We start from the raw sequence: 12824 nt of genomic DNA, 5'->3' as shown, positions 1-12824 counted from the left end.
GAAATTTAAAGTAAGTCAAAGAGAAAGATAACACGAAAAATAAAAAATAATTTAATAGAATGTGATGATGTTGAGGTCTAATATGCCAAAACTACTTATAATATAATGTAGTAGATTTTTTCTCTAATTATGAAATCTATGTTTCCACCGGAATCTACATAATTACCTTATTTTCGGTTTCCTCGCACGAAGGACCTAGTTTATTCATCATTTTCCCCAACTTTCTTTATAGAGATAAAATAACAAAATTGCATTAAGATAAGAGATGCAAAAATTCTTGAGCAAAATAAATGTCAATCTATTTATACCAATGAATTTATTTAGATACACTTCCCTAATTCTTTAGAAAATAATTATTTTTCAATGCATTACCCTCTAAACATTATATGGGTGATCAAACCATAATAACTGAAAAGCACATAGAGTAATAGTAGAAACAAAATTACATTAAATAGATAATAGGAAATAATTACATTACAAGAGTTTGGCCTCTAGGCTCCCAACAAAAAAGGAGTTTAGTCTCTCATATCCATGTGAGACTTTACACTTTAAGGACTAATGGAGGAAGGGATTGGATGACTAATAGCAAGAAAAAAAGGAAATAACTAAGGAAGAGAGTTTCCCTTAAGGGATAAGCTCAGGCTATAGCTCTGAGACTCGGTCTGTCTTTTCCTTCTACTTTCTACTCCTTTTATAGGCATGGGGTAGTTTACTTTTTCACGCCGATTTCGCGCTAAGCGCGTCTTGGGCTTTTCCTCGTGGGCCTTTCTGCGCTAAGCCTAGCTTGCGCGTTGAGCCTGACTTTGCCCGCTAAGCGAGAGTCGCGTGCTGAGCTTGGATTGCACCCTGAGCGAGCTGTCCAATTCTTTCAACTCTTCTTTAATGCTTTTTCTTCTACATTTTTTTTTTATCAATTTTCCTCTAAAGCACTTCAATTCTTCTTCTTTTGACTTTTGCTAATAAAAAATTATACAAATGTTAATTTATTCGTTATTTCATTAAAAACTAATAAAATAAAAAATTATTATCATTATTAACCAAAAATAACTATCAATTTAGTTCAGATTTTACAGTTATCAATGCATATATAAAAATACAAAGCAAGGAGAAGCGTGTAAGGGAGACACAAATAATTTTATAATTACGAAGAATGTAAGCTGTAATTAATTAACTTTAATCTCATAAAATGGCACTATAGTTTTTCATGTGTGCCAGAATTTAACAAAGGTGGATAGAGGGATACTTTTTTTCTTGGGCTGTTTTATTATTGTCCATGGGGATTTGTAGTATGTAACTCCCAATATGAATTCTATACCTCTTAAAAAGTTTTAATGGTAAAAAATATCCTCGGTCCTAATACTTGCTCTCCTCTTTCCTAAGCTGCCCAAGCACGATGCCATTGGAGGAGGTGAGAGTTTTTGAGGTCGATGACATCAGAGGCGACGAAGAAGGCAAGGACATGGGTGATGAAGTAGCGCTCGTCATTGGTGAGGGTGGTTTGCTGGTGGAGGTCCTACGAGAGGTCCACCTCCTTGAATAAGAAAAACCAGATCCAAGGTTTCCATTTTGATTTCTACAAAGTTTAGATGAGGAACAAGACTTGCACGACGCTGGACGATCTAGGATTGGAGCTTGAAGAAGGAAATGAGGTCTTGTTGCCTATTCTGGAATGATTATTCCGAAATAGGATACGTTTTCAAAATAATACGAAAACCTTTATTCTAGAATATATTTTTTCGTATTTAAGAATAACCATTCTAGAATGGGTGCACCTAGTAAAGAGATATTTTTGTTCGTTGCGGTCTTTGGGAGGTGTAGGATGCGAAATGGAAGTTACAAGATATAAATGCCTTGTCCATGTATGTGAGCCGTAACGGCCCAAATAAACTAAAACGCCAACTCCCGCTCAAATTCAAAACCAAAACGCCACGATTGAGATTCCGTTCAGAGTTCAGAATTCATTCACACACTCCTTTTCACATTCACTTCATCTTCACCATGGCCGTTCGAGAAGAGAGAGTCACGGAGGAGAACGACGCAGAAGAGGCGAAGCGACTGATGCTGAAAATCGCCGCGATTATGGACGAGGCCCGAACCTCATACGCCACGCACAACCGAAAGCTCAAGGAATTGTCGCTCCTCCGATCCAAATCCTCTTCTCATTCGCACTTCTTCTCCGGCTTCTCCAAAACCATAACTCCTCTCTTCGACTTCCAGAGGCGCCTCGCCTCTGCCGACCGTATCGTCTCCTTCGTCTCCGCCTTCGCCGCCACCGCTGCTGCCTCCGGTGACTTCCTCGACCACTTCCTCAAGTTCCTCCTGGCTGCCGCCGCAGCATCAAACAAAACCGCCAGGTTCCGAGCCTGCCAGATCGTTTCCGAGGTATCAAATTCTCCATTTCTCTCAGTTTCTGAGCAAATATTTAATCTCTAATTTCGCAAAATGTCACAAAATTTTATTCATATTAGTATATTTTGCAACATGAAATTTTACAAAATTAGTGAAAGAAGTGAAAGTTGTATGAGGTCTGATACTAAGGTGAAAAACGCTTACAATTTCCTGGTTTAGTTCCTTTAGGATTACACGGAAGATTTGAGTGTACAGTGATAATTTAAACTACTGTTAATTTCTCCGATTGGTTGAATTGTAGATAATATTGCGTCTTCCAGATGATGCTGAAGTGAGCAATGAGATATGGGATGAGGTGATAGAGTGGATGAAGGTGAGGGTGCGAGACAAGATCCCTGTTGTACGTACTTTTGCGGTTAGAGCGCTTTCGCGCTTTGTGAATGACTCTGTGAATAGTGACATCCTTGGTTTGTTCCTCGAGGTGCTTCCATTGGAACAGAATGCGGTGAGTGTCCCAATTGGATCATGTGAATTTGTATCAATTGTGCTGTTTTGTCTTTAGGGTTTTTAATAGGTTACTATTAGATTATATTAGGTACATTCTGTTGGCCATTGACTTCTCATATTAGCAAGGCCTTGGATTGTGTTGTAACATGACCATTGTTTCACGATTATTTCAGAGATTTCCCCTGCACCTTATGATTCTTTGGGTACATTAAATTTTGATTTTCTGTTACTTTAAATATTTGACTAAAAGGGATATATTTTGGATTTGGTCTATATCGATATGAAAATTTCATTAAATTAATTTCGGAGTCTCTAATCTTGTGTAGTGTCTTTGAATGGAAAATATCTGCACAGAACATTTTAGGATTGCTGGTACACATCTTAATACTAAATATATATGCAGAGATGTAATATTCCCATTATTGATTTTGAAATGGTGTGCAGGATGTTCGTAAGATGATTGTGTTATCTTTGCCTCCTTCTAGTGCAACCTCTCAAGTTATCATTGATTGTACCTTGGATGTGAGTGAATCTGTACGCAAAGCAGCATACCGTGTTCTAGCTAATAAATTTCCTCTTCAAAGCTTAAGGTAAAGTTCCCCTATAGTAAAGTAATAATAATTCTATCGCTATCGTCTCACGTTGTATATACTAGTTTCCACCTAGGATTTGATCCTCTGATGTGAAGGGGTTTACACTGTTGAAAAATTAAAACCAATGATCTATGTTTTCATTAATGCAAGCACATGGATAATGGATAGTAAAATCGTAAGTGATAATCACTCCATTTATTTTTTCTAACTAGTGGCTACGGTCACTTTCTAAAATCCACACAACAAGTTAGAAGATCTCAATGTTTTCTTCCATTGTACAAAGACTAATATTTTCCATGTCTTCTATGCATGTCCTCTTCTGTAACCTCTCATCTATTGTCACTACACTAATAAATTGTAATTGGTATAATTTGTCTTCTTTGTGTATGCCCCCTGTTTTAATGTATATTTGAAGATTATTATCCTTTTTTATAAAATAAATTTATATATCATGTAGTGTTATAGAATCCTATAATTACAGTCACAAAGGGTGGATATCTTACTATTATGATTGCAATCTCTTCAAACATTTTTCCACAATAAATTTACCTAAGTACCCTTGTCTAACCCTTTTCCCTCTCATTTGCCTGGTTTCTGTAGCATTAAACTCAGGACAGTAATTCTTCGGAGAGGACTTGCTGACCGGTCTGTTGCTGTCTCAAAAGAATGTTTTAAACTATTGAAAGATGAATGGCTCATGAAGTGTTGTAATGGTGATCCTATAGAACTTTTGAAGTATCTTGATGTTGAAACCTACGAATCAGTTAGTGAGTCTGTAATGGAAGCGCTTCTTAAAGCTGGTTTAGTAGAACTACAGAATGGTGCAAGTATCCAGCAGTACATATCATCAAATGGTGACAGAACAGAAGGTTAGCTAAATATTTGCAGTTTAATTTTTTTTTTATTTTAAATTTATTTTTAACCATTGAGAGTTGTTACATATTTCATGATTAAATCTATCAAAACGACTCGGTTGACATGTCATGTTTGTTACGATGCTAAATAATCAAGTTTTCGTATATTTGACGTCTAACTATTTCACAAACATGAGTTCAAAAAGCAAAAAGATTTATAGAAATGGTTGGGTCGGTCAAATATATAGACTGAAGCTGTGACTGTGTCCCTGCACCATCTGGTACTTTCACAACTTCTGCTATTTTTTTGCCTCCAGGAATCTAGTTTCTTGAATGCTATTATGAGAAGCTAACCAATTATTTTTTAACAGCTAGGTGGAAATTAGATTAAATCTAGCTGGCTATTGTGTAGCATACTTTATTGTTTCTCATTTAAATTGTAGGGGATTCGGTTCATTGCCCACCAAGCATTCAGCCGATGGAAGCAGAGGCTGCTCTTTATTGGAGAACTGTTTGCGAGCATTTACAGTCAGAGGCACATGTGAGTCAAAAGGAATATATCCAATTTTCACATTTAGTTATCTTTATAAGTGCAACCCAAGAAAGAAGCAGAGGCATGTTTTGTCTCACTCTGTTTATTATAGATTAGTGACTAAATGCAAAAATTAGTGCAAAGCTGATATAAGATGTCAACATACCACTGTTATTTGGTGACTATATTTTGAAATACTAACAGGAAGATGATCCTGATTTCTGGAGTTAATCTTTAATCTGTATTTCTAATTGTAATTTGAATAAAGCTCTCTACATTTTTTATTCCGCTAGCATATCAATGCATGTTACTGGTAGCAAGAATGTGCTATTAAGAAATTATAAAATAATAATGCTTTTCTTTTGTCAAAATTCTGACTTGTTTCATCATGTGTTGATATTATACATTTGGAATTTAATTTACAATTATCATGGTTTTCTTCTTTGTTTTGAAACCACTAAGGATAATGAATTGTGTCCCAATAGGCCAAAGGCTCTGATGCTGCAGCAACAATGGGTACTGAAGCAGAAGTATATGCAGCAGAAGCATCAGATAAAAATGACCTTCTAGAAAAAATTCTTCCTGCAACAGTTGGTGAATATATAGAATTGGTCAGAGCTCATACTAATGCTGGTAAGTATAAGTTTATATGGATGACACTGATACACAGCAAAACCGTATAATTCATACTTAAGTGGTCTATTGACTAATCTAATATCTTCAGGATCAAACCATCGCTTTGCATGCCGGCAGCTGCTTTTGCTTGGTGCAATGTTTGATTTTTCTGATGTTACAAATAGAAAGACTGCTGGTGCATTTCTGCATGAGCTTATGTGCAAGCCTCCTGAGCATGAGGATGATGATGAAGGGAATATAGTTGTTCTTGGAGATGGATTAAGTTTTGGTGGAGACAATGACTGGGCTGAAGCTGTAGCCAGTTTAGCAAGGAAAGTCCATGCTGCTCCTGGTGAATTTGAAGAAGTTATTCTAGCAATAATAGAAGAGCTCGCCCAACCTTGCAGGGAGAGAACAGCAGATTATGTGCAGTGGATGCACAGCCTCTCTCTTACTGGTCTTTTGCTTAAAAATGCAAAATCACTTCGCTTTCTTCAGGGCAAGGCTATTGGACCTGATGAGCTACTCCAATCGTTACTACTACCTGGGGTAATAAATTGTTGCATTCTCTATTGTTTTTAGGCATTTAGCTAACTTTTTTGTTGTTGATGTTGTTTATATTAATAAATTTTAGCAGATTTATTTCGACAGGAATTGATTCTTGCATCATCTAAAATTTGTCGAGTAACTTGGTCAATCTTTAGCCAGAATTAAAATTAGGCGAAAATTTAGAAAAAATGTGACTCATAGCTACAACATAAATTTACTAATCTATCCAATTTTAAATAGTTATTGAATGCCTCATTTATTGATGTTATTCCTTCAGTTCGGTTCCTTATGGGTAGGGGAATTATGATAATAATACTTAATGTTGACGTGATATTAAACGAATTATTAAGAAAACTTAGAAAATGATATATAGTCTGTACATACATATACCACAATACATACATTTCATGTATGTATTAGGCATTAAATTTCCAATGAATTTTGTCTAGCTATTTAGAAAATGGCTTGATGAGGGACAAATCAGCCCATACTGGTACCTTTTTGAGGGCATTGGTTGCTAATTGTTTACTGATGTGTGAAATTAAATACGCAGGCGAAACAATCTCACTTGGATGTGCAAAGGATTGCAATCAGATGCCTTGGCCTTTTTGGACTTTTGGAAAGGAAACCAAGTGCAGAACTTTTGAAACAGTTGAGAATTTCATATATTAAGGGGCCACATTCAATCAGTATAGAAGCATGTAAGGCATTAATTGATCTTGTGATGTGGTATGGTCCTCAAGAAGTTGACAAGATGTTAAACCTCAGTATTCCATGCCAATTAAACAGTGAGAAGACGACTTTTTCTCCTGTGAATTTTTCTGATTCAGAAAGGGAATTAGATGTTGGGACGCTCGATATCTTATATGGCGGCTTTGAAAATGATGACTGGGCGAGTCCTTTACCTAGCAACGAAGATGAGTGCGTTCATGCTATACTTGGAGAGGGGTTTGCCAAAATTCTTCTCTTAAGTAACAACTATCCAAGCATACCAGCTTCTTTGCATCCTGTTATTTTATCAAAGCTCATTTACTTGTATTTCAGTGACGTGTCGGAACACTTGCACAGGTGAGATCTGTTCTTCTCCCCCTACCATGTTTATATTATTCTTGCACTGTACTGGCTGCTCATTAAGATTTAATTTGTCGCTTGTTGCCAGATTGCAGCAATGCTTATCTGTTTTTTTTGAGCTTTACCCATGTCTCTCAGCCAATCATAAGGCAAGCATCACTTATATCATATTTTCTGTGTATAACCTTGTCCACCATCCTTAGTTTTCACTTTATTTGAATGCAGAGATAACGCCTTAATTGTTTTATTCCTATAAATACAGAGTTGCATAACGAAGAGTTTCATTCCAGCAATGCGTTCAATGTGGCCAGGAATTTTCGGCAATTCTTCGGGTTCTACTTTTATGGTGTCGCAGATGCGTAAGCGTGCTGTTCAAGCTTCCCGATTTATGCTGCAGATGGTGCAGATTCCCTTATACGGTAAAGAGATTCAACCAGATTGTGAAAATACTAACACGGAACATCCACAAGTCATAGATAGTTGTGTGGAACTTCCATTTGAATGTGGAGAGGAGGGGCTCGCACTACGCTTAGCCGTAGAGGTAATCATCCACAAATTTGAAGTTATTTAAAGATATGCTAATACTTGCTTTTTTGTTCACCCGGCAATTGGCATAAGGCTTCATCTTAGAATGAATCGATAGTGATAGTCCTTAGAATTCTGCTTTATTTGCTACGTTCTAAATGTGATATAGAAACTACTTCTAATAAGCATTCATTGTATATAGGCATCAGTTGATATTGGATTGGATCATTTGATGTGAAACACATCGTCTTAAGATTAAAATAATGAGCATTGTTCGTTGTCTAACCTTGGAAATTCGTCCACCTTTCTGAAGTACTAAGCGTGACACTTCTTATTGAGCTCTGGCATGAGTTACATGAAATTAAGTTTTAACTTTGTGCTCATTGATGCTTGACTTCCAATAGCCTCGGCATTTCCTAATTTATAGTTAAGTATTGAAGGAAACACTCACTTAATGAAACGACATAAATTTTATCAGATGGTTAACACTTCAATGAAAATGCTGCACGATTCAAATTCAATTAACGACTGTTTGTTGTTCTATTTCTTTTTGCTTCTTACCCCTTACTTTGTTAAGGTGACAAGCTTTCAATCGAAGAAGACAGCTGCTGAGAAGGCATATGTGTCGGCTTTATGTAGAATACTTGTTTTGCTTCAATTTCGGATATCAGAACAAGGGCCAGTAAAATTTATGAAGAGACTTTTATGTCGCGTGATTGAATGTGCATCTTCAGAGAAGGATCTTGTTAAGGAATTGAAACGCATGTCTGAACGTCTCATGACAGTAGATAGTCAACCAGATCAGGAATTGATGCAAGATGAAGTTAATCTTATTTTGGGTAATTCTTTATTTTTCTCTTCTAATTTGTTTGAAATGAAAAAATACCTAGCCTTTGGTACGATTGTGTTGCAACTGTCTTAAGCCTCAAATGATGATTGAGCCCTGTACGGATTCTAGTTGTTATTATTATGATATGATGATGTATCGTGGGGGAAAAGGGGGTTTGTTCAATCAAGAAAGTGAACAAGCTAGCTTTAAATAAAATCAATAACTTGAAAGATCACTTGTTCACATGTTTTACATTTCCCTTTCATTTTCCATGATACAAGATTTGACTAATACATCAGAAAAAAGAAATGCAGTATTAGGAAGTAAATTTTAATCTTAATTTTTGATATACTTAATTCATTTGCCTATTGAATATCTTAGCGAACCAATGGCTTTGGCCCTTGTGCAATGATTTTTTACTTGTGTTGTTTGGATCCCCCTTGAAAACCTTTTTTACTTCTAATGTGTTCCTTCTCATCTTATATATTGAAGGGAAATTGGAACTTGACTGCGACCTGGATTTGGATGGTTCTGTGTCAATGCCGCAAACACCAGCTGCACCCGCAACTAGGCCCACACGTTCTAGGAGAAGGGTAAGGATTGAAGAAGAAAGTTCTGATGAAGATTCACCTTCTGTAGTTCCTACCACCCAACACACTGTACAAAGTCGCTCACAAAGAGCAAGCAAAACGGCAGCAATGAAAAAGATGTCTTCTGCTACTAGATCGCTCAAAATTGATGAAATGGAAGAACTAGATGAAGAAGACTCTGATGTGACAGCAGAAGATTATGATGCATCGGATTAGTTCAGTTAAATATTTGCTTAACATGATACATCTAATGATCTTTACGTTGCTAGCATCATGTTGTTGTATTGTTTGATTACTTAGATTGCAGGTTCTGTACAGAAAGAGCGCATCAATAGTTCACCTTGCATTTTATCGTAAGTATATATATAACTGTAATAGTATCGCAATGCGGAGTGAATGAATTTCTTGTGTGTAGAAATTACTGGTGACTCTGTTGGCACTCTCATTTCTCATTGGATTGCCTTTCATTAGAATTATGCTTGTGTGAAATCCGATGTTAGTAGTTTCAAGCAATTGCTTAAGCAGTATTGATTTCCATACTTGTGATCTTTTAAAGAGAAAAAAATATATGTAAGCTTATGTGGATTGGTCCCATGAACTGGATCTTGCTGAAGATCAGGTTTGGCAAGCTATCAATAAAGTGAATACTTCATAAGTTTGCTGCTACTTTTGTTTTTAGATACATTTGCTGCTACATTTTTAATCTAATATGTGAGAGATGTAAGAATAAAAATAAAAATTTAATTAAAATCGACATTCAAATGTGATTTTTGAAATTAAATATCATGTGATATTTAAAATTAAATGCACAATATGATTTTCTTTATAAGCAAAAACTATGTATTATTGACTGAAATAGAAACAGAACACAAGATATTCCAAGTTTAAAATAAAAAGTGCTGCAAACATAAAATGTATAGTTACAGTTTACAGCCCACTAGTACCAATAAATAGAGCACCCATTGCAAAACACCCTCAATTAGAGAACTCCCTCTGCACCCCTAAAACCGTTTTAACGTGCGCAGGCCTAATGTGGCACCCACACATGCTCATCTATAAATATATGCGAAATGATCATTAAGCCAATTCAGCTGGTTTCTTATATATTCAATAATCCAATAATATAATAACTTGATTGAGTCGATAATCGAATTGTGTTTAATAACATGTATAGGCTAAACCGCTAAAGACGAAGTCAAGCTACTGATTATAGTACTACTAATTATTTCATGTTTAGATTAAAGAATATACCATGCTAATTATTGGGCTTCTTATATTCAATTTCGGCTAAACAAGAACACATGAGACCATGTTATTGGTTATGGTGTCATAGATTAATGAGGGGGAAAGAAAGACAAGTTGTATAATTGAATCAAAGTATGAATGTAAATGTGGTTCCAAAGACCAATAATATTTGATTAAGAGAGAAAAATTATTCAATCCAAATGTGAATGCAGGACAAACAATATTCCCAATTTTATTTAATTATTATCTTAGGTTATTATATACTGACCCAAAAAAAAAAACTAACAAACAAATGATTTTTATTTTTACAAAATTAATTTTACTATCATTAATTTATTTTTTATTTTTGTAACCCATGCCAATTAATATTATAAAAAATGCAAGTGAAAAAACATAGTTAATATTATATTAAAAAATACAGTAACAATTATTTTAAAGCATTTTTTTATCACATTTAATGCAAGCTTATGGTTGAATGGACCGAATTGAAGCACCCATGCCAGATGATGTATCTTGCCTCATGCGTGGTCCCATATAATAATGTCGTCATGTCGATGTTGTATATAACCAGACGAGAAAATTGGGCAACACCTCCCACAAATCTTAAGCACCGAAAAAAGAAAGGGAAAATAATCACAATATTTTAGATTTCTTTATAAGGTTGCATAAGTTGGCCAAAAAAAATCCTCTAATGACGTTTCGTCTAGGGTTACTAGTGGTTGATGTCATGGAGAGCACATCCAAACCCCATAAACATGGAACCTTTGCCCTCCCAACCATTCCTTTGTGGACACCATTCACACCACACCAGTGGGGCAATTTCCATTTTCATAATGCAGCTTGAGCACCTAAAAAGTGTAAGGATCAAAAGAAAAGGAAATTGTTAAATAAATGAAAGAAAATAACGTGGGCAAACAATTAATTAAATGTGGGGTATTGACCTCTATACCTAAGTCTTTCAAATGGACAATTTGCCTCTCTGTACAATACGTGGTCCCCATGGTTTTCCCTTTCATTTTCTTCTTTTTATGACCTAAAATAACGTAGATGATACAAAAGTGAGTTCAATAGAGTAATAGGCTAAACCATAAAACGGAAACTCCAAGGGTTACAATTGGAAAGCAATAACCACAAAAATGAATAGGGATTGGAGATGGAAACAATTAATATCACTGTCCAATGTCCATAACTTAAAGAAGTACAATCCTTTGCGTGTAAGTAAGAATTCCATATTACCACATGAATGCACTAAATCTCGTATTGTGATCACAGTCTGAATTATTTCCTCCTTGGAAATTGCGTACGTGTAGTGTCAATTAATTTTACCGCATATTTTACGCGGGAATGAAGAATTAATAATTGTTAGAAAAAAAAGGGTTTTTCTTATTATCTTTGCTACGACCTTTGTTTCCGTGAACAATATGTGTGGTGCAATTAATATATAATTTAACATACTAGTTATAATAAAAAAAACATATGGATAATAATTTCATTGAGTATCTATCAAAAATACGAATTAATATATAGTTTGATATAACTTCATCTGCATATGAGCATATATATGCTTCAAACTTCAAGTAAGGCATGATGAAATCCCAGCATACACATGGGTTGTTATAATAGTACGAGTTTGGCCTGTTATTGTTGAGTATTTATATGTAACACAGACCATTGATATTTTGTTCAATAGCTTGTGCATTGTCGGGGGAATTCATTAATTACATTGAAAATTTATAATAATGGTGCTGTCTGACTGGAAATATAATGTGCTGCTCCAGGAATTTAGAAGGAAATAGTGAAGACAATACGCAATTTGCTCCCTAGTCTATAGCTAGAAAAGGGTCCTCATGGCCTAGAGATCTAGATATAGCACAAAACTTACACAAAGCTGTCCTTATATTTCTTACTACTATTATATTTTCAAATCATACAATAACATGGTGATGTATTTTTTCTTTTTCGTGATCTAGTTTTTTTAAAGTAAAGGGATACACTTTAAAAAATAAAATATATTCATAATTATTAGAATTATATCAAATTCATAATATATTATAATGCACATATTTTTATCTCAATTTTAATTATGTTTTTAATTAATGAATATAAATACACTTTATCTTATTTTAAAATATATTATTTATTTTAGAGGAGTTAAATTCTTGTTTCTAATAGCTTTGTACAAATTACCCAGATCTTCTAGCAATTAGCATTGAAACTATATATCCGAGTTGGTCCTTGGATTATGTTATTACTTGACAGAATCCTCCAAATTGAAAGAAAAGTTCATATTAACACAGTTGCAATATATTCGCCACCCTCGCCTTTTCTTTTAAAGCTTGAATTCATTTGCCAATAAAAATGCTATCAATGCACTAACAATATTTTGAACTGGCCACACTCACCTTTGCTTTAGTTATGATGTAAGCTAAAGTTTGAAAGCAAATAAAAAGGCAACTTGGGAACTGTACAAGTGACTTCATTTTGATATTTTTCTTGTTCTTCTTTAATTAAAATTAAAATTCCATCTTGATAATTAATACTATCCTTTAAATGTCAACCTTACTG

At 34.8% G+C, this 12824-nt stretch overlaps 1 protein-coding gene across 1 annotated transcript; it reads left to right on the top strand.

Moving 5' to 3' along the window:
- The first annotated feature begins 1276 nt into the window (after positions 1-1276).
- On the top strand, positions 1277-9523 carry LOC114397637 (condensin complex subunit 3-like). Its single transcript, XM_028359779.1, has 12 exons — positions 1277-2382; positions 2651-2854; positions 3301-3446; positions 4050-4318; positions 4747-4844; positions 5321-5468; positions 5560-5999; positions 6553-7067; positions 7159-7219; positions 7333-7611; positions 8173-8434; positions 8917-9523. The coding sequence occupies exons 1-12, from the start codon at positions 1858-1860 to the stop codon at positions 9228-9230; spliced, it is 3261 nt and encodes a 1086-aa protein (XP_028215580.1). The 5' UTR covers positions 1277-1857; the 3' UTR covers positions 9231-9523.
- The last annotated feature ends 3301 nt before the right edge of the window (positions 9524-12824 follow it).

The sequence above is a fragment of the Glycine soja genome, chromosome 18 (genome assembly GCF_004193775.1).
Source record: "Glycine soja cultivar W05 chromosome 18, ASM419377v2, whole genome shotgun sequence".
Taxonomy (NCBI): Eukaryota; Viridiplantae; Streptophyta; class Magnoliopsida; order Fabales; family Fabaceae; genus Glycine; species Glycine soja.
The sequence above is the reverse complement of the archived record's forward strand: the minus strand, read 5'-3'. Positions and strand labels throughout refer to the sequence as shown.